The sequence below is a fragment of the Metarhizium brunneum genome, chromosome 1, assembly GCF_013426205.1.
Source record: "Metarhizium brunneum chromosome 1, complete sequence".
Taxonomy (NCBI): domain Eukaryota; kingdom Fungi; phylum Ascomycota; class Sordariomycetes; order Hypocreales; family Clavicipitaceae; genus Metarhizium; species Metarhizium brunneum.
In genome coordinates, this window is record NC_089422.1 from 2,359,582 (window position 1) to 2,379,394 (window position 19,813).

Genomic DNA, 19,813 nt, shown 5'->3' on the forward strand with positions numbered 1-19,813 from the left:
CACATGTGCCTTGATGCCGTGAATCTGCTTTTGATTTTTCTTCTTTTTAGCCTGAATATCCTCGTGGTGTGCTGAGTGCGGAGTATTAACCCTCCCAAGAAGAAAGTTTTTTAAGAGAAAAAAAGAATCCAAGTGCGTAGCACCAGACCTCTGAGCGGTCTACAAGCGCGAATTCCCGCATTCATGGCAGTTGACCGTTACATCAGTCCCACAATATATTGCCGGCAGGGTTCGGGGTCTAGAGACACCAGACTGCAGCGCGCGAGGCGTCTGGTGGGAAGTACCGTCGCTGACGAGACAGGAAAAACAAAGAGTGGGACCAGGGCCAGGCTGCTTACTGTGTCTCTATGTACAAGGCAAAAACTTTGACCAGTTGCCCCTTGTTATGCAGTCGGAGGTAAGCGGCATTTCATGTAGCATTCGGCCGGGCTTCCCGCATGCGCATGTTTTATGTAGACTTGGCCAGACTTCATTCCCGGGATGCTCCCACATCTACAATGCACAGCCATGGCTTGGGTCAGGTCAGGGAACCAAACTCGACAATAAGATTCGGCTCGCCCATCTTTGGTGGATACCTGTGGACGGATCCGCCTGATTCTCCGATCCCTGCGCGCTCTTCTAGACTCGTACCCCAGCGTCGGGCGGAATTTGGAGGACAATACCGGATGTTGTTGTCGACAACCACGAGTGTGTTGATCTTCATGTTCGTTGGCCCCGTTGCACGCTTACATTTCTTCGAAAAGAAAGCTGGCCCCATCTATGAATTTTTATATTTCATCAGTTACGGATGCGCACAAAAGTGCCGGCCATAATGTCACTTCCCAGTCCTCATCACCGGCATGTCTACAGTATTACTACAGCACAACATTCAGCCTCGTACTAAACAGGACCGATCGAATTTTAATCCAGTCTCACCACGCTCTTTTTCTTTTCCCCCTCTTCTTCCTCTTTCTCTCCGAGTCCCTTTATTCATCTTTATCTTCTTTACGGAATAATCCTTTACTTGCGGCTTTTAGTGAGATGCGAATTGCTTGACAGGCTCACTCTTTTTACTAGATGCGCTATTTCTCTACTGTTTACTTGGATTGGATCTCTATAATAATCTAGCGTAACGGGCCGTCATGAGTGTTCATATGGGGAATAAATAGAATAAACACAGAGGACAGGTAAGCGTACAAATAATAGCCTTCACCTAACTACAACCACCTGACTGTGCTAACAGATCATATTAGTAATATTGAGGAAGAGCGGCCACCAAGTTGCCCAAGGCCGCACTCTCTCTACACTAAAGGTAACGCTCTATGCCGCCCTGTCATCGCTATACAGGCGGCGAACACCATTCTAAAGATTGATCCAAGTCACACCGGTCCATGGTCCATCGGATCGTCACACTTCCCCTCAAGCGACGTAGTTTTATTGTTCCGTCTGTACCTCACTGTAGTCATGTCTTAACCCAACCCCTGATTCCACTTAGGATATCTCAGTCAGCTGTTCTGCAATCTGCTCCGTCATATGCTCTATATCATTAGGTTTGACGTCCCTTTGCGGAAGGACTCAGTGTAATACAATGCACACACGACCTGAGAGCCTCCCCCATCTTGAGAACGAAGGTTTTATAAAAAAAAAAAGGAAGAAAACACAGCAGGAAGAAGGAAAGGGAAAAAGCCCAAGAAAAGATACAGAGAAAAGAAAGGGAATTCAAGAGGCTTTTCGTGACGAGATACCATCTGAAGCGCATGTTTCTTCGCTAACATGTCAAGTACGCGTCAATCGCCGTACAAATATACTCCCAAAAGCCATGTACCTGCCTAGTATCTATCTACCAGGGTAGGCTGTCAATCCCAACGCTCGCTTCTCATGTGTCGCAATAGCGGCCCCGGATGGAGGCAGCAGGCAGAGGCAGTGGGCAGTAGGCAGATCCTCAAGGTTGCTGTTCGTCTCGAGACGACCCTTGACTGCCTCCACTTCCATTGCCTCCCGCAAATCGCTCTCGCAGCCAGCTGAGCGCACCAGATTGTCGTCGAGTCTCTCGGTCTCCATTGCCTCGCCTGTCATTTTCGGATGGGCTTCTTTGTCGCATGCGAGCACCCTGCTCGGCCAAATTGAATGCTCTCGGACTTGGTGGCGAGTGCGACGTTCTACGCTGCATTCGTGACGTGTCGTAGCTCATTTCAGACATGTTCGCTCGATTCCGCCTATCATTTTCTCGTTCTCGCTGGGTATTTGCCACGCTGCGGAGCGCTTCATTCAGCCTACTTTGACTCGGATTCGACGGCCGGGATTGAGGATCAAGGTTGACCGAGGAAACCAAGTCTGCCGCCGCTCTGCCTGTGGGCGTATCATAACCGTTCTCGGATCTATTTCCAATATCTCGCGACTGATCCGAGTTGTTTCGGCTGAAGTTTGCTGGTGGGGTGGGCGACGGCACATGGAAACGAACGTTGCTCGGCCCAGGAGCACCAGCAGCACCTGTGCCGCTCTCGCCTCTGTTGTTTTCTTGTCTTTGTTGGCCCTTTTCAATCGGAGTTCGGCAAACTGGACACGTATTGTGCTGTTTCAACCATGGCACAATACACTCGTCGTGAAACCAATGTTTACACGGAAGATATGTAGCTACTTCTCCCACCTTCATTGCATCAATGCAAATCGAGCACTCAGCCTTGCCTTCCGGACCAAGAAATGCCTTGTCAACAGTTTTTCGATCCAAGTTGGCAATTGCTTCATTGGATGCTCGTGGAGCAGCGTTGGACTGCGACGTAGTTTCCATGAGCTGGGTTACGATGCGGTCGAGGGCTTCTTGGGAGTAAACAGCGTCGCCCATCATGGCATTAGCGGGGCTAAAATGATTTAAAATCTCTTGCAAGCTTCTAGCAAGACCAAATTGAGGGCCACCTTCACCTGCGCCATCTGGCGGGCCCAAATCTCGGATGACATTGGAAAAGAGGCTAAACAAACAGTTAGCTCATGGACTTCCAGGGCAATGAGAGGCTCTCATGGTGACAATGTAGCTGCCGTGTGACTTTCTGTTTGTAATACGAGGCACGTACGTTTGAAATGGATCTAAATTGTTCGGATTCGTAGACTCATCACCATCTTCGCCCACAGCGCCGGCACCGCGAGACCCGAATACTGGGCCAGAAAATATCGTGACTGACGCAGTTCCCCCGCCGAAAGTGCCGGATGTGATTGTAGTGCGTCGGAATCGAGGTGGTGAATAGGAGTCATTGTCTGGGCGGCCGAATAGGCTCGTGCCCTCACTTCGCCGAGGTTGACTAAAGCTTTGGATCATGTCCTGGAACCGCTGCAACACTGGGTCGACAGATGGATCGTGATGCCTATCGTCCGGGTCGGTGCGAGTACTCCGGCGGAAGTGAAATCCCTGTGGACCCATATGCTCTTCTATATCAGCTTCATCGGGATCAGAGTCGTCTGCGTGCCGTAGGGGGGGTAGGCCAGGCGATGACGAGGCTGACGAATTGTCCATTTGTCGGGGGTCATTGTCCGAGCTCACCTGGACGTGATGGTCAGCATGAGAACACTTGGTCCACACCACACAGTTGCATACAAGCACAGCCATGGTTTTGGAAGGACGTACGATTTCTGTAACCTCGCTTTCGCAATTTGGACACATCAAGCCATGGTCGTCGCGGTACCATTCATTAGAACAGGCGTGGCAAAAGACCACTTCCCGACCGGCATCGGCATCGAGATGCCCGTCACGATCGGCCCGAGACGCCATCTGGGCTTGGCTGCGCTGGTAGGCGGTAAAAGCGCTGAGACCTAAGCCCACGGCAAGGCCGGCAAGTCGGATTGCACGGAACGCCAGAGTGAAGGATATCAAGCGAAAGGGTAATGTAGCTTAGATGCCGTAACTTATGGGCAGTAGAAGCAGATAATGCCGAGTGGAAATGTGGGCGATAAGGACAAGTCGAGTGTTGTAGGTGCCTGCAGGTTGTGATCTATGCCTTATGCCGGCGTTGGGAAGAAGTTGAGAAAGTAAGGCGCCAAAGTACCTACCCAAGGTACCTTAGGCAGGCAGTGACGAAGCAGAAGGTCCAGATGTCGACGGAGGAACCTGGGAAGCGAAGCCGGGAGCAGCGTGGCAATCAACGAAGAGGGTGTTGATGCAGTGTCGGTAAGTGTCCCATGCGTCCTGCGCGTACTGATACGTCTTGAGCGCCTTGTCGACGGCCGGAATGCGAGTCAGCAAAACTTGTCAAGTACAGTCTGGTTTGTTGCAGAATATATTTGCCCACCGAGAAGTATACACCAGTATACGATGATACTTGTAATATGGAGCGCGGAAAATAGGCACCTGATCTGGTCAAATATTTTTTGCCTCCCACTGTACCTAGGTAGACGAGGAAGGGTTAGGATCGTTGCAAGTCGACGGATGCATGGGCCGTGGCGCGCATCCCCACGCGATCAATATATCATGTAAATTTGGGTACACAAACGACGGCGGAGCTGCTGAAGGTGGCAATGGGCCGGGCTGCTGTGGCGTCGGAGTCTGGTTGAGATATCGCGGCCGCACGGCACCTGGACAGAGGAATGAATAGGAAAACAAAGGGCGTGCCAGATGACAGCAGCTGTGAACAAGAGGGCGAAGTGCTAAGTTCGAGTAATGGGCAAATTCAATCAACAATGTTCGGTGTTGGTCAAAGAGTCAACCCGGAGGTGCGTGGGGCGGCGATTCAGGGTCGTGACATTGATGATGACGTTTGTCAGCGAAAAACTACTTAAGTACCTAGGTACCTGAAAACAAAAGGACACATGCATCAACAGTGAACAATTGATGGTCATGAGCTGCACGGCAGCGTTGACCCACGCACAGGCACCCCCTCACTAGCACCAGACCGGCCGGACTCCAGATGTCAACTCTGGTCATTCACTGACACCAGACCCCCTCACTGGCATCAAGAGTGCACTCAAGTGCTCACTCACTGGCGCTCACTGGCGCTCACTGGCCAGGGGCCTCCATATCAATCAATGTCCATTCAATATTCAATGTTGACTGCTGCATCACTTGGACCCTCAGTGCTCCATGTCTCCGAACTCCGTCTTTCGTCTGGTCTCGTACCAGGGACCAGTTTACCTGCGTCCTCATCAATTAATATCGGACTCGAGGCCATCTGTCTTGACTTCAGGCATACCATGTTCCGCCCGTGTCAGACTCACTGCCCCATGCCATGTCACCATCATGCTCCGTCCCTCCACATGCCCTACTACTCCGTGACGGCGTGCAAGTCACACGTCAATCACACAGCCGAAGACGCACCTCTACTCATTGAGCCAGTTCCAGGCATGTTCATGGTCGAAAATTCCGCCCAGCTACTGTGCGCTCCTTGTCTCAAAGGGATCTGAGTGGTCAAAGTGTCCGGCTGGTCTCCCGTCACGTTATGACTGGTCAACCCTTATGTCTGTCTATCTTGCCCGTCTTGCCCTCTTCACCACCTCAGGAGACACCAGATCAAACGGCAAAGACGCCAAACACCAGGCATCAATGTCGGCGGTCACCCAACTATTTCATAATTATGAAATGCAGCCGCACCGAGTTCCATAAGAGGGGGGGAGAGGGAGAGAGAGAGAATGTGCGTGTGTGTGTGTGTGTGTGTGTGTGTACACAATACTTTTGCCATGCAGACTGTACATGTGTGACCCGTGTGCCTCCCCATTTCCACTACTCTTTACCAAGTGTAACATACATATACTACACCTGTCGCTGTTGCTGTCACTTGCTTGTGCAACAGACCCGAAAGAAAAGTCAACGTTGTGTGGAAAACAGTCAGGACTGTGAAATAGACCAACATCTTGTGGGATCAATACTGGACGACCAGCAGCGTGCCAAAAGACCAGCAGCCCAATGGCATGGGCCTCGTAGCCGCCCAGTAGCACAAATCACAAACCCGCCTCGACGTTGGGCAAACGGAACCAGAGCAGAGAACTGTGGAAGCAGGCCAATTGTAGGCGTGAGAATATTCGGTCTGATCAAGATTATACACAAAGCGGTTTCCCATTCCCGATTCTCCATCAGGGGGACTTCCGTGCTTTCCACTCTTCTGTTGCCCTACTCCTTCGCATTCGCCTGCTCCTTCACCCGGTCTTCCTTGTCCCACTGAATCAACTGCTTTGACCAGCTATCAGGAAGATTAGTTCATGTACACAGCTCCCATCCAAACGCAAAAAATCCGATCGCGGAGGAAAATGGGGGGCTTCGACGTACAGTCGGCTAGGGTGCCACTCTCCAGGCTCCGGCTTGCGAGCCCATACTTCTCTCTCGGCGCTGAACTTCCACGTTACGGCGACAATGCCGACCATGATACCGGCTGCGACGAGGGTGTTTGCTCTCCAGTTGCCGGGTTGGGCGTACCAACCACCTGCTGGTGACCAGACATGCTTAGGGTACCTAATTGCCGAAAGACCTGCCTATTAGAAACCTCGCTGTAGAATTTATCGCGTGCAGGCAGTCGTGAGGGCGCCATCGGGGGATCGCAATCGAGGGGCTCGGATCGATCGCGGTCAAAGACTTACGGGACTTTTCCACCACCGCCCTATGCGCATCACATTAGTTTCTTCCATTTCAGACTATGAGCAAAGACGTAGAACAAGCTTACCATTTTGATTGACTTGCCAACGGACGTGTGAGGATGGAATTGAGCTGCGCAATTGCGTCTTATGAATGGACGGGCCTTCGTTCCTTCTTGAGTCTCGGAATCACTGAGTAGCATCCATCACCTCCCAGCGGCGCTGCTCGGGCAACGGTCCGAAAGTTGTTCCGTAGAATTTCATCCCAAAGGTCAACTGGTGCACTATGCTGCCCAGAGGCCACTAAGAACCTTGGAAGCTAGCCACCCGACCCTCTTACAGGAGCCGCTCACACGACTCCGTGCTTTGCCTGGGGCTGCCACAGCCCAAACCGCAGAACTTTTTCTGTAACGGTTCTAATCTGGACCTGGTTCGATATATTTGCGCCTTTGTCGACAAACGCATCCCACTTACCGGCGGCATCTATTATTTCGGCTGCACGACTTTGGATTGGAGGAAGGGGCAGAATTCTTTTTTCTTTGAATCACTTTGTTTTGTAATTTGCAATCTCCTTCTCTTTTATGTCCTCCCCTTCCGCGTCCCCAAATGAAGAGGTTACGAGTATCACAATGGAGCAGCAAGCAGCTGCTGCGAGCTCGCCCAGGAGCTTCCTCGTCTGTCCCGATAGCCATCGCCGGTAGGCAGCCATTCCTCCAATCCCTGCGATGCCAATCTTCTGCTGCCATTGCGCCCGAACACCTCGCAAACGACGCAGCCGCCGCCCAACACATCACCCGCGCCGCCCCTTCACCTCCTCACCAACGAAGTCTCGAGTCGGCCAAGCTTGCTGCCCTGCATGCTCGACTGGCACTCTCTCCCAAGATTCCGCTACAGACGCTTGCGCGGGCGCTTATTACACCCTCGGCCGATGCCAATGGCAGCTTTAACAACTCGAATTTGGCGTTCCTGGGGAGCACCATTATAAATTACCATGTGCTCGAGTATCTCGTATGCAAGTGGCCTCGCCTTCCGATGGCTATCTTGTACGAAGCATTGAGGGCATTCTCTGGGCAAGAATCGCTGCAGCAGGTCTCAAGGAGATGGGGTGTTGAGGCCGCCGCCGCCCCAGGGGAGGAGGTCGATGCGGGATTGTTGCAGTGGAAGGCTGATGGGGTGCAGCTGGTCAACACGCGATGGGGATATGTCCGCTCCGAGGTGGGAAAAGATAGCTCGTACAGACGTGGCATGAGCAGTCGTGTCGTTTTGGATGACGTATTTGGGGATGCGCTGAGCAAGCCGGACAATGCTGGCCGGCAGGGCGTGGACAGTCTGCAGAATGAGGCATTTGCATCTTTTGTCCAGGCTGTTGTGGGATCTATCTATGCCCATTGTGGGCGGGAAGCTGCCAAGTCCTTTGTCACATCTCATATTCTGTCGAGACAGTTTGATCCTTCTGCGCTGTTCCAGTTCCAACTCCCCACGCGCGAGTTGGCCATGCTCTGTGCGCGGGAAGGTTTCGAGGCTCCCGTTGCTCGACTGGAGAGCGAAACTGGTCGGCTGTCGAAGACACCGGTTTTTGTGGTCGGCATCTATAGCGGCAAAGAGAAGCTGGGAGAAGGCGCTGGTCCCAGCTTGGATATTGCTAGACGCAAGGCTTCCATGAACGTGCTTAAGGCATGGTACCTGTATTGCCCGGGGAACAAGGTCCGCGTTCCGAGCGACATGATGGAGGAGGGTGCCAGGCCCTGGAAAGCGCCGCATATTGATGTTGGTGAAATCATCTAAGTCTCGCGTTGGGGGCGGAAGCCCGGTGTTTGGGAGAAGGGGAGGGCACTTGTAAAGAATAAGGATGTGCTGGGGGAAAAAAACATGCCACTGTACATTAACGATATATTGTAGAACAATTGGCCAAAACTCGTTCCTTGGGGGCGTGTTTCAAATAATATATAACCGAGGCATTGTTGCCTGCGACAAAAGAGTTCTATTTCAACAACCTGTAAACTCCATCGCATGCATCCACTCAACCAACCAATATTTACAGAGTATAAGCTACCTACATACTCAAGATTTCTAGTCCGTTAACACGTTTCTTCTCGACGTGTTCGCGAAGCAGCTTCTTCCGCTCATAGACTGCCCGAACAGTAGACCGGATTTGATTCCTTCCCTCATTATAATTTGCTCTCGCGAGATCCACCACGCTATCGATTTGATCAGGTGTATATACAAAGTTCCAAGTGCTCAAAAAGTCTGTTGTTCCCGGGGAGATATTCGGTCCTTTCTTGTTAGCGAGAAAGGGGAGATATACTACAGCCAGACCGGCATTCGGTTCTGTTAGCTGCCACTTATTGGTATCGTTAATTGCTTTAGCTGGCGGTGAAGGATGCGGAGACCGTTCTTGCGTGGTACCGACCCAGATAGTGCAGTAGCCCAAGTCACCGGCTTCTTCGTTTCCAGGGCTGTATTTAGCTTCCTTGTCGTCAGCTTGAGGATCTTTTGCGATGGAACCGGCAGTCTGGCGGAGTGACTCTTGATCCTGCTTAGCTTGTTGGACGCGCCGAGCTGCCTCCTGAGATGAGGATGCCTCTGCATCGACGAGTTGCATGGTGGTTTCTTCGACTGATTCGCCAGCTTTTGGCCATCCGATGCCCACTGGCCAGCCTCTAATGCCACGTTGACGAGCATAACCATCCGCTACGGAGAGCCAATTATCGGTTTTAATGTCCGCAGAGGCGTCGAATGCGATGAGAATGTCGACGTCTCGGCCGGGGCGGAGGAGTGGATAGATGGGCAGGTTGTTAGACATGCCAGCGTCCATGAGTTGGATGTGCTCTTGCTCATATATACTCTTCGGTGCGGTGTCCGGCAGCTTGCCATGCATTTGGTAGGCAAAGTTGGGGATGCTGGCTGGATCAATGGGATGAACTTTGCTCAGATCGTCGTCACGGCCAGATACAAACTGGTCAACCCCGCTTAATCCAGATATGCTTAGGACCAGAGGCTTAATTTCCTTGTAGTAGTGACTAAGAGTTGCGCAAAAAGCACTTCCAAAAATACCCATCAATAGAGGCACTCGAATTTCAGGCAAGTGGAATCTAGTTTCCGGCGGCACGTCTTTGCCGTTGTTGAACTTGCGTCCTATGGCCCAGGTGGGAATGCCAGCCCCAAACTCTTCACAAAAGAATTCGTAGGGCGTGATTTCATACCATTGGAACCATGATTCTTCCTTGGCTATTTTCTTTTCCCTTTCCGTCGGCCCACGATTCGTCTCTTCTGTTTGAGGAATCTCGTGTCGAACAACCGTGTAGATGGGCAGCGGGCGATCCCCAAATTTGATGGCGTCACGCTGGTTCGATAACTTGAAGTCCTTTTCGTTGACACCCAGCTCGCCCTTGGGTACCAGAAATCTTGCTCCCAGTAGTAAACCGTAAACATCGACCAGGCCAAAGTCAGCCTTGGAGTCGCCCCTAAGCTTCTCCACGAGACCACTCAAGAGATATTTGCTGGTTGGCATGGAAACTAGAGACTGGAAGGCGACTGGTGGGTAGGCAATATGAACAGACGTTCTGTTTTTCAAATGCTCCAAGAGCCTTTTGAGATTGCCACCTGTTATCGAAGAGTTGAGCAAGGTTTGTAGCCAGCATGAACCACTGACACCGGCCGTGTAAGTGACACAGTCAAAAAGACCGTCCTCATCAGCAGCAATGAGTGAGCCGGTGCCAGCCACAAGAGCACGCAGTCCACCCCCTGATCCACACATGGCAATAGTGGGTATATCATCAGGGTGGATTTCATGTTCATCAAGTCCGAGGTACTTGGCCAGAGCAACTTTTATAACACGTTTTCGCCTTGCTAGAAACTCTTTCTCATCGTCACATAATTGTGAGGATACCCGAACTTGAGCCGTGTATGTGATTTCGGGATTGATGGCGGGATCGTGGGCGTCCTCCCAGATCTCATCAGCAAGAGAACCTGGGGCCATGGAGAGCTCCCTCTGAAGTTTCCGCAAGTATCCTGGGACAAGTTTTGACCAATCTGGGAGAATCATTCCCGCAACTCTTTCGGAGAAGGCAGACCATTCTGTCTCCGTGACGATGGCGATGTTTTCGATGCGCTTCGCGAAGCTGTCCCAGGCCGTCTCAGGCTGGTCATCATACTCATCTTCGTCCTCGTCTTCCTGTTCATCCACCTCTTCATCATCGTAATAGTGTCGTCTCCTCCTTGGATGTGGAGGAGACAGCTTCGCAAATTCATCTGTCGGATAGAGCCACCAGATAAATAAAGTTCCAGCTACAATAGTGGCCGGTATGCTTGCACCAATAGCGGTGGTCCTTTTCGATAAAGTAGAGAAACCGTGCTGAAATTTCTTGTGCAACGATGGACTAGTGCGTCGGGGACCAGCTCTCAGTGACGGGTTGAGAGCCGGCAAACCCTTGGCGAGGCTGCCGAGCCGTTTCATGGCGAAGAGTCAATCAGTTTGGCACACCTGCAATGACTTATCAATTGATGTACTACGGGTGGAGGTTGGAGGCTAGAAGTGTCACTACCGCTGCATGTTGGCCACGACCGGTCGATAAAAGGGTCAATTGAATTGAACAAAGAAAAGAAGGGCAGGCGGCAAGACAACGGATGAGATTTGATGATGGCAGAGCATGCCTTTTCACATGGGAACGAAACCTTATTCTGGTGTTCGCGCTAAGCTTATGTCATAGGAATGGAAAACGTTGAGGTGCTAGCTCCCTCAATGACCCCCCCCCTCTTTGCCCTTCTGCCCATTCTCTCTCCTTGGGTCAACAGGTCTTTTGGAGCTTGTTTGACTAGCGCCGATTGCTGGGTGGCTGGTCGGCCATGGCCATCACTTGTATTGTTGCCAGAGGATGTAGGGTTGGCGATGCAAATACAGAAATACAGCGAAAATAAAGGATATGCAATCATAGAGTAAATTGGCTTTGATGCGGAGTAGGTCAGTGTAAATTGAAGGACCGCTCTGTCTCTCTGGTGGTACAAGCTGTGCAACTTGTGTGTCCTCCGTTATGCACCTGGTCTGCACTGTGCAGGCGGTGAGTCAAGTTTCGCAGGACCTGGATTTCCCAAGCTTTTTGCGCAACGGCAGAATTTCATGCCATTTTTTTTTTCGTGGATGCAATTCAGTTGAGCTACCTCCAGAAACACCATCATCCCCCCTGACCACATCGCTCTTATCTGCGGTTTTCTTCTTCCCCGAGGCTTTTTTTTTTGGCAACAAGGTAAGATGAATTGGCTCATATGCTGCCAACGCCGGAACTGCGCTTCCGCAGTTATGACTGTTTCGCTCTTCGCGTTGCCCTAGACCCCACCACTGACTATGAATGCGACTGACGCTCATGCCTTTTCTTTATATTACAGGACCCCTAAAGTTGGAGTACACTGTCGTATTCTTTGTCGGAGCCACCATAGTCGGAAGATATCTTCTTGTGCCGACAAAATGAGCGAGGTCGACGCTGGTACCAAGCCCGTGGAGGCCCCTCCAGTCGAGGCTCCTTCGGTCGAGGCTCCTCCTGTCGAGGCTCCTCCAGTCGAGCAGCAGCAGGAGACTTCCGCTGATGCTGCTGCTTCTGCTGCTGAGGATGACTCTATGATAAAGACGACTGCGCAGACGGACCACAAGGACGTCAAGAAGAACAACAAGTTTGACCCTAGTGTTCGAGAGGTGACAGATGACCCCGAAGCTATTCGCAAGCAGGTGAGAACATTGTCGGCAATCCTTTTTGGTCTTGGTCTTTCCCAGCCAATGTTGTTTGCATCTGGAAAAATCCCAGCCTAACTCGGACCTAGGTTGAGTTCTACTTTGGAGACTGGAACTTCCCCCAGGACAAATTCATGTGGGAAACTTGCGGCGGTTCCGAAAACAAACCCATGCCCATCACCAAGATTCACTCCTTCAAACGCATGCGCACATTCCAGCCCTACAGCGCCGTCGTAGCCGCCCTCCGCGACAGCAAATTCCTTGAAGTCTCAGGCGAGGAGGGGGCCGAAGTGGTCAAACGTAAGACGCCCTACAAGCCTATGCCCGAAGGCAAGGCCAAGGCCGAGGCCGCGACCGTCTACGTCAAGGGCTTCGGCGACGAAAGCCCAGATACGCAGTTCGATTTGGAGAGTTTCTTTGCCCAATTTGGCGAAGTCAAGGGTCTGAAGCTACGCAGGACCAACGAGAATCTGTTTAAGGGCTCCGTTTTCGTGACGTTTATGGATGAAGACGCTGCCAAGAAGTTCCTCGCCACCGAGCCGAAACCTACCTGGAAGGGACACGAGTTAAAGATGATGACCAAGAAGGCGTACTGCGACGAGAAGAGCGATCTGATCCGCCAGGGTAAGATCGAACCGAGCTCCAGCGGGCCTAGGAAGTTTTATGAAGGCAAGGATAACAAAGCGCGGCCAGCCAAAAAGGGCGGCCGCGATCAGGATGATTGGAAGAAGAGGCGTGATCACGATCAGAAGAGTGGCTTCCGAGACGGACGGGGTGGGCGCGGCCGGGGAGGTCGCGGTGGCCGTGGCCGCGGTGGGTTTGGCCGAGGCGGTAGAGACGGCGGCCGTCGGGATAAAGATCAGGTCAAGGACGCCATGTACTCTGAGTAAGATTCCCATCCCATCCCATTTATTGCATTGTTTCCGAGAACAGCATATGCTAATGTGCTACAGGAGTGCTCCCGAGAAAAAGGAAGAAAAGGAATCCAACGGAAAGCGAGCTCGGGAGGAGGATGCTGCTGGCGGCGAGGAACCTGCAGCCAAAAAGGTCGATACCAAGGAGACTACAGAGGCATAAGCAGGGATCAACTGGATGGGGACTGGATGTGTTCATGTTGTGTATCTCAATGTTTGGGCGTTGTGGGCTTAATATTATACTGATGGGTCTGGTTTGGAATGTATCGCAAATCAAGGTCACTTGTGACACGGGGCTGTTATTCGAGATGAGTAACTCAGCATACACTTTGTCCCTTCGGGCCAAGTATTGACAATCCTGTGGTGGCTAGGAGTACGTGCTTCAAGAGCTTGACAAAACCAGACCCCAGTGGGATGACCCCCTTGGCATCGCCCATCAGTTGGTAATACTAGAACTGTTTGGTTTCGGCCGATATTTCGCCGTATTGCCCATGGACAAGGGATGTTTCCCCATGGCAGCATCCAACGGTAATGCGACACGCGGAGCTCTTCAACTAAACCAAAAATCATACACCGCTCTGTGCATAACATTCCCCCGAAAGCCGTTGCCAGTCCGTATTCGCCCCGTGCAGACATGGAACATCCCCCCACGGACTTTCCGTCGCAAACACTGGGCCAATGTGCCTAGACTTGGCCAGGTCGAGCCAAGTTCGGCTCCATACGCCCCGCCAAACTCGGCCGGATGCAAAAGTGGATATGCAAACTTGGACTTTTCTTCCTCTTCTCGGCGATCTTTGTCCATGGACTGGGGTAGAAGCACTGTTTTTTCTCCTGCGGGATGCCTTTGCTTCGGTCGGAGAGGTATGGTCCGCCACAGGGACGCTTGGAAGCGGCGCCGGTTCGGCACCCATGCGGAAGTTGGGCGCGATCCAAGGGTAGACGTCCCGAGGAAGGAAAATAGTCACGTTGCAGGAATTTGTTACGCCGGCCCCTTGCTACGACGCGAGATGGTGCTGTTTGTTGGGCAGTTTCTCCTCGAGGGGTGGGTGAACTTGACTCTTTTCCGCCCTGTTCTCGAGTCCAGATGGATTCGACTTTTTTGATCTTTGTTGTCCCGAAGAGCCTCTCCTACATGCTGGGATACACAGACAGCTGAGTGTCATCGTGCAGTGCAGTGGCAATCCGGGGCCTATTTGACCAAGAGAAGCGCCGTGCCCCTCTATACTATAATATACAATAGTATATTGATGTATACTTAGTGGCGGGACGGAGAAAATTACATCTTTGCTGCAGAACGTAGCTGGCCATGTTGGAGCGTCGTGAGTGTCGTCAAATAGAAACCCACGGATCCATGACGGGGAACAGCTCTCCGGACACTCCAGACATGTTTGACGATGAAAAGCACGAACGGCCTGCTGTCTTGACGGAGTCGGAAGATGGTTCGTCGGACCACGAAACTGAGCGCGAGAGACGTTCATTATCAAGGGTTGGGTCGGCGAGATCGGGGCGTTCGCTCACGACAGTGGTTTCAGAAGTGAGGGACGGGATCCAGAACCAGCGGGATTTGGAGCGTGGAAACAGTGAGGACGTTAACAATGCCCGTGCTGGGGAGAATGACGAGCCCAAAGACCCGAACCTGGTGGCGTGGGATGGGCCAAATGACGCGCAAAATCCAAAGATGTGGCCGCATAGGAGGAAGTGGGCGGCTGTCATATGCGGTGAGTTGAAAAAAGTCCACGATTCAACATCATCCATGTCTCTCGTGCTGAACTCCAAACAGTGTCCTTCTTCACGCTCATATCGCCCGTTGCCTCGTCAATGGTAGCCCCCGACCTCGAAGCCATTGGCAAGGAACTCAACATTGAGAGCCAGCTGGAGCGGGCGCTGGTCCTGTCCATCTTCGTTGCGGCATACGCACTCGGTCCCCTGGGCTGGGGTCCTCTCTCGGAGCTGTACGGGCGAGTCATCGTCATACAGAGCTCCAACATTGTCTTTCTCCTGTTCAACCTGGGCTGCGGCCTTGCCAAGACAGAAGGGCAGATGATTGCCTTTCGATTCCTCGGCGGCATAGGCGGCTCAGCACCGCTGGCGATCGGCGGCGGCGTCCTGAGCGACTTGTTCACGGCCGAGGAGAGAGGCCGAGCCATCAGCATCTATTCCCTCATGCCGCTTCTCGGGCCGGCCGTTGGTCCTGTGGCGGGCGGATGGATTGCAGAGCGCACGACGTGGCGCTGGGTGTTTTACAGCACGACGATTGCCTGCGGCATCATCCAGGTCTTCGGCCTGTTCTTCCTCCAGGAGACGTATGCGCCCGTGCTTCTGCACCGCAAGAAGTTGCGTCTCGTCAAGGAGACTGGCAACACGAAGCTGCACACCGAGTTTGACCGTCCAGACCGGACCTTGCTCCAAACCCTGACGAATGCCTTCACTCGACCCTTCAAGCTGCTGGCCACCCAGCCCATTGTCCAAGTCCTCTCGCTGTACCTCATGTTCCTGTACGGCATGATATACCTGATCTTCTCGACCTTCCCGACCCTGTTCGCGACCAAGTACGGCGAGACCCCAGGCATCATCGGCCTCAACTACATCTCCATCGGCGTCGGCTTCTTCCTGGGGACCCAGGTCTGCGCCCCGTTGCAGGACCGCGTCTACGCAGCCCTCAAGCGTCGCTATGTGCCCGACGGAGGACCAGGGCGGCCAGAGTTCCGCGTCCCCATGATGATTCCGGGCGCGCTGCTCGTCCCCATCGGCATCTTCATCTACGCGTGGACGGCCGAGGTGCCCACGCACTGGATCGGGCCCAACGTCGGCGCGGCCGTGTTTGGCTTCGGCTCCATTATCGGATTCCAGTGCGTGCAGGGATACATTGTCGATTCGTACACGCGGTACGCCGCCAGTGCCGTGGGCGCCATCACCGTGCTTCGCAGCCTGGCTGGCTTCGGGTTCCCGCTGTTTGCCCCGACAATGTATAGGAATCTAGGGTATGGGATGGGCGGCACCGTGCTAGCCATCATCTCCATTGTTATTGGGTGGCCGGCGCCGTTTTTGCTCTGGAAGTATGGTGCTGCGTTGAGAGCGAGGAGCAAGTTTAGTGCTGGGCCGTGATGGTGGATTGTGGGAAGGCTGCTGAGGCGAGCAGGGGAACGAGGTGGAAAACGAAGGGGGCGCTTTAGACAACGGCTCCTTGGAAATGGGGAAAGGGTTCAACTTTGCATCATTATTTCAGAGAATGGAATAGGATAGAATGTTTTTATGCATCCTACCCATGCCACGCCACACAATTCATCAAGCAATTCGTGGGCATATATAGACGAAGTTTCAATATACCTCAAGTTTAAAATAAAATCTCTGATTCGATATTGCTCCTCGGTGTAGGCAAGGACCCAGTAAAACTCATGATTCATATCTGTTCATCCAAGAGTCTATGCTGTATTTTTGTGTCTGATTCTATGAATTGTAAGAGTAAATAGTTTTCCAACATTACGGTCATACAATTAAACAGAGTATCCCATCTTTCTGTCGCCAATCACCTTCCAAAACTCCTCCACCAGGTCCTTCTGGCCCGTCGGCGCGCCTCTCACGGCCAAATACACCCTCGACTCCAGCTCGGGATCCCAGTTGCCTGGATTTCCGCTAACCATCCTCCCCCCAGCTTCAGCGAGAAGGCACCAGCCGGCGCAGACATCCCAGGCCCAGCATCCACCTTCCCAGTAGGCGTCCATCTGGCCAGCAGCCACGGCAGCAATGTTGAGAGCGGCCGATCCCAGAGATCGAAGCGAATGCACCATGGAGCCGCCCGATTCCCTACTAGCGGCCAGTTTCTTGAAGACGTCCGTCTTGAGCTCAAAGTTGGATCCCTCTCGGTCAGAGCCCCATTCGACTGCGATCAGGGATGTCCCCAGGCCTTGGAGAGGGCGGGGAGATTTGGCCAGGGGCAGCTTTTGAGGAGTCGTGCCTTTGCTCCGGGTCATGTAGGCGCCTTTGCCTTTGATGGCCGTGAATAGGAGGTCCTGCCACGGGTTGTAGATGACACCTACTACAGGAGAGCGTTGGACGGCTAGGCCGAGGGAGATGCATGCGTTTGGGAAGGAGTGGACAAAATTGGTGGTGCCTGTGAGCATCGAGTATTAAGCATTCGTAGTAGGCTTGAAAGGAGGAGCGCAGTGACTACGGCGGATCGAACTCACCGTCGATAGGGTCAACGACAAATGTAGGCTCCGGTCCAAGTCTCATGCCAGGCTTGTACGTCTCCTCGCCCATGAAGGATACGGATGGGAATGACGCAGCCAGTCTGCCAGACACCATCTTCTCGACAGCCTGATCGGCCTCGGTGACAATGTCGACGGCTGACCAAAGAAGTCTACAGTTAGCTATTTGAGTTCCAAATACTACAACAGTGCTCGGCGATGTGGTTCTTGAAACCTGAGAGCCTAGACCTCCTTTCTCCCAGACATACAGTTCAGCTTGGTACCGGTGTCGAGGTCAGCCGGGTTGGCACTGAGAATCATGCGGCCGGCTTCGTAGGCAATTGCCACCATCTCATCGTGGACAGCTTGAAGGTCGAGATCTGCCATGGTTGCTGCGACCCCAGTTGGGCTGTTGGAAATCCCTACGCCTGAGGGCTGATGCTCTTGCAAAGCAAAGGACAAGGTGACGAGTGTGGTGTTTCTCTTCGGACGCTCCTCGACGTGGGGTGGAGGGGCACTGGCTCCATGTCGGCATGACGAAGTGACGTTGGGTTATTTTGGGGATAGTTATTAGAGTGGGGGACTGGACCCTTGGCAGGTACCTCCTGGAGACCTGATGCTTGTGTTGGACATGGCCAGGTACCTGGGTACTTAAGTATGTATTGGACAGGATTCATGCACCAAGACATGCTCGGAATTCAGGTTGGAACGCCAGTCAAGCAAACCTTGTAGTAAAGACAATCCTTGACTGTGTATATCAAGAGAGAGAGCGCGCCATCGTCGCAACTATAGCCAAACAAACTCCGACCATGTTAAGCGCCCTGAGCTATACCGTACAGCTTGCAGCAAAACAACAAAGAGAGAGAAAAAAAAGAACAGCGAGCCGATGCCCTGATACCTCGGCCTTGTTCATCTTGCAGCTTTAAAACATATCAACTGTGAACTCTTCCGGTAAATGCGCATGTTTTCCCCTACACGGTACATAACCACCATGATCCCATCTCCCGTCTCCTGTTCTTTGTCCTGAACCATCCCAATCTCGGCCGCCATCATCACATCCCCCCCGCTCAACACAAGTGGCTTTTCCATTTTATACATTCTCCCTAAAGGCCGACCTTCTCTCAGTAGGGCTGCTTCCATCGCTCTCCGGTTGACTTGGTCTTGATCTATGAGTATGCGCCGCAGCCGTATCGATAGGTCGGGGACTGACACCACGCAAACTTGAGACGGCATCATCATCGAATGGATTCTTGTTCTGGGAGACGTCAGGACGGCCCGGTTTGCGACCGCGCTCCTCGTCGTCGTAGTCTGCACGAGGGTTCGTGGCCAAATTCATGCTGTAGCTGCTGCCGCCAGGATACTCGGTGTTGCTATGCCGACCGAGCTCCTGTTCTTCGTAGTATCCGTAGCCGTCGGCTTCATTGCCTACACGCGCATCCCAGGCCTCGTCGGGATCGAGAGGGCCAAAGCCTCGACGCCCGCCACTGCCGCCCTGAAGAGGCCGCTCGTATGCACCGGCCGCGGAACGATTGTTTCTGTTCTTGACCTTGCGGACCTGATCGTTGAACCAGCCAACGACGCCGCCGGGAGCTGGCTGCGGGGGGCCGTAGGGGGTTTCGTTTCGTTTCCACGGCAAATACGACGATAGCGTAGGCGGCGGTAACTGTGCACGGAAGCAAACAGAGAGTCGACAGTTAGCGTTGACAGACAGAAGACGCGGGTGTCAGTACATACGCCTAGCCTGCGCGCGCGCATTCGAGCAAAGACGACCCAGCCGCCGACGGCCGCCGTGAGCAGCACGATGATGGTAATGACGATGGCCCCAGCCGTGGACACCATTGTGGGTGGGATGGAGAGACACGGTCTCAGTGGTGTTGTTTGCAGTGGTACTACTACCAGACTAGTCACTACCAGGTAGGAGCCCAAATCGAAGCAAATGGAGGTGCCAGAGCAACGCGCGACAGAGGTTGCCGTGCACCGGACCGCGCAGAGACGTCAAAGGTGGTCGCGAGCCCAGATGTTGTGGGATGACGGATGACGAATGACGAATGCACGGCGCAGGCATCCAGATTCCGGTAATCGAGCTTGGGGCTAGATTGGGCACAATGTACTTTAAGTTAGCAGCTGCTGGTTTTCGGTTGTCAGCACGTCCAGTTGACGGCCACGGAGCCGACAAGGAACTGTCCACTTGAGCCGCCTGGCTGGTATTGACATGCACGTACGAGTAGTCAAATAGGTCTGGTATTGGTCGACTGCCCAGGTGCAGGTGCATGTGGTGACGAGGTCCGTATGTGTCGTCAATTGATGGCTTCGCAGCCAGGGCTTAGCGTGTCTCCAGTGACACACAGACGCTGTTCACACACCGAGACTTGGCGCCCGTCACCACCCCGTAGCAACTAGTACATGTACATTAAGTATTGACCAGACCAGACTTCTTCTGCATGTGGGTCTCATAGTTTCAAGAT

The 19,813-nt window shown here is 53.0% G+C and overlaps 8 protein-coding genes across 8 annotated transcripts; 3 read left to right on the top strand and 5 right to left on the bottom strand.

The window, feature by feature from the left end:
* Positions 1 to 1,921: 1,921 nt before the first annotated feature.
* On the bottom strand, positions 1,922 to 3,577 carry G6M90_00g007290 (uncharacterized protein; the record flags this gene model as incomplete). Its single annotated transcript, XM_014694295.2, has 3 exons — positions 1,922 to 2,945; positions 3,048 to 3,511; positions 3,566 to 3,577. The coding sequence occupies 3 exons, from the start codon at positions 3,575 to 3,577 to the stop codon at positions 1,922 to 1,924; spliced, it is 1,500 nt and encodes a 499-aa protein (XP_014549781.2).
* Positions 3,578 to 6,067: 2,490 nt separating this feature from the next.
* On the bottom strand, positions 6,068 to 6,617 carry G6M90_00g007300 (uncharacterized protein; the record flags this gene model as incomplete). The annotated part of the gene is made up of 4 exons (XM_014694294.2): positions 6,068 to 6,137; positions 6,224 to 6,406; positions 6,532 to 6,551; positions 6,615 to 6,617. 4 exons carry the CDS (start codon positions 6,615 to 6,617, stop codon positions 6,068 to 6,070), a joined length of 276 nt encoding a protein of 91 aa, XP_014549780.2.
* A 514-nt stretch (positions 6,618 to 7,131) lies between these two features.
* On the top strand, positions 7,132 to 8,310 carry mrpl3 (mitochondrial 54S ribosomal protein mL44; the record flags this gene model as incomplete). Its single annotated transcript, XM_014694293.1, has 1 exon — positions 7,132 to 8,310. The coding sequence occupies one exon, from the start codon at positions 7,132 to 7,134 to the stop codon at positions 8,308 to 8,310; it is 1,179 nt and encodes a 392-aa protein (XP_014549779.1).
* A 268-nt stretch (positions 8,311 to 8,578) lies between these two features.
* Positions 8,579 to 10,981, bottom strand: Pla2g4f (Cytosolic phospholipase A2 zeta; the record flags this gene model as incomplete). Its single annotated transcript, XM_014694292.1, has 1 exon — positions 8,579 to 10,981. One exon carries the CDS (start codon positions 10,979 to 10,981, stop codon positions 8,579 to 8,581), a length of 2,403 nt encoding a protein of 800 aa, XP_014549778.1.
* Positions 10,982 to 11,986: 1,005 nt separating this feature from the next.
* sla1_0 (La) lies at positions 11,987 to 13,324 on the top strand (the record flags this gene model as incomplete). The annotated part of the gene is made up of 3 exons (XM_014694291.1): positions 11,987 to 12,244; positions 12,337 to 13,133; positions 13,201 to 13,324. The coding sequence occupies 3 exons, from the start codon at positions 11,987 to 11,989 to the stop codon at positions 13,322 to 13,324; spliced, it is 1,179 nt and encodes a 392-aa protein (XP_014549777.1).
* Positions 13,325 to 14,467: 1,143 nt separating this feature from the next.
* Positions 14,468 to 16,266, top strand: vrtL_0 (Efflux pump vrtL; the record flags this gene model as incomplete). Its single annotated transcript, XM_014694290.2, has 2 exons — positions 14,468 to 14,879; positions 14,942 to 16,266. The coding sequence occupies 2 exons, from the start codon at positions 14,468 to 14,470 to the stop codon at positions 16,264 to 16,266; spliced, it is 1,737 nt and encodes a 578-aa protein (XP_014549776.2).
* Positions 16,267 to 16,655: 389 nt separating this feature from the next.
* INM2 (Inositol monophosphatase 2) lies at positions 16,656 to 17,735 on the bottom strand (the record flags this gene model as incomplete). Its single annotated transcript, XM_014694289.1, has 3 exons — positions 16,656 to 17,272; positions 17,349 to 17,507; positions 17,618 to 17,735. The coding sequence occupies 3 exons, from the start codon at positions 17,733 to 17,735 to the stop codon at positions 16,656 to 16,658; spliced, it is 894 nt and encodes a 297-aa protein (XP_014549775.1).
* A 703-nt stretch (positions 17,736 to 18,438) lies between these two features.
* On the bottom strand, positions 18,439 to 19,187 carry G6M90_00g007360 (uncharacterized protein; the record flags this gene model as incomplete). Its single annotated transcript, XM_014694288.1, has 2 exons — positions 18,439 to 19,011; positions 19,083 to 19,187. The coding sequence occupies 2 exons, from the start codon at positions 19,185 to 19,187 to the stop codon at positions 18,439 to 18,441; spliced, it is 678 nt and encodes a 225-aa protein (XP_014549774.1).
* Positions 19,188 to 19,813: the final 626 nt, after the last annotated feature.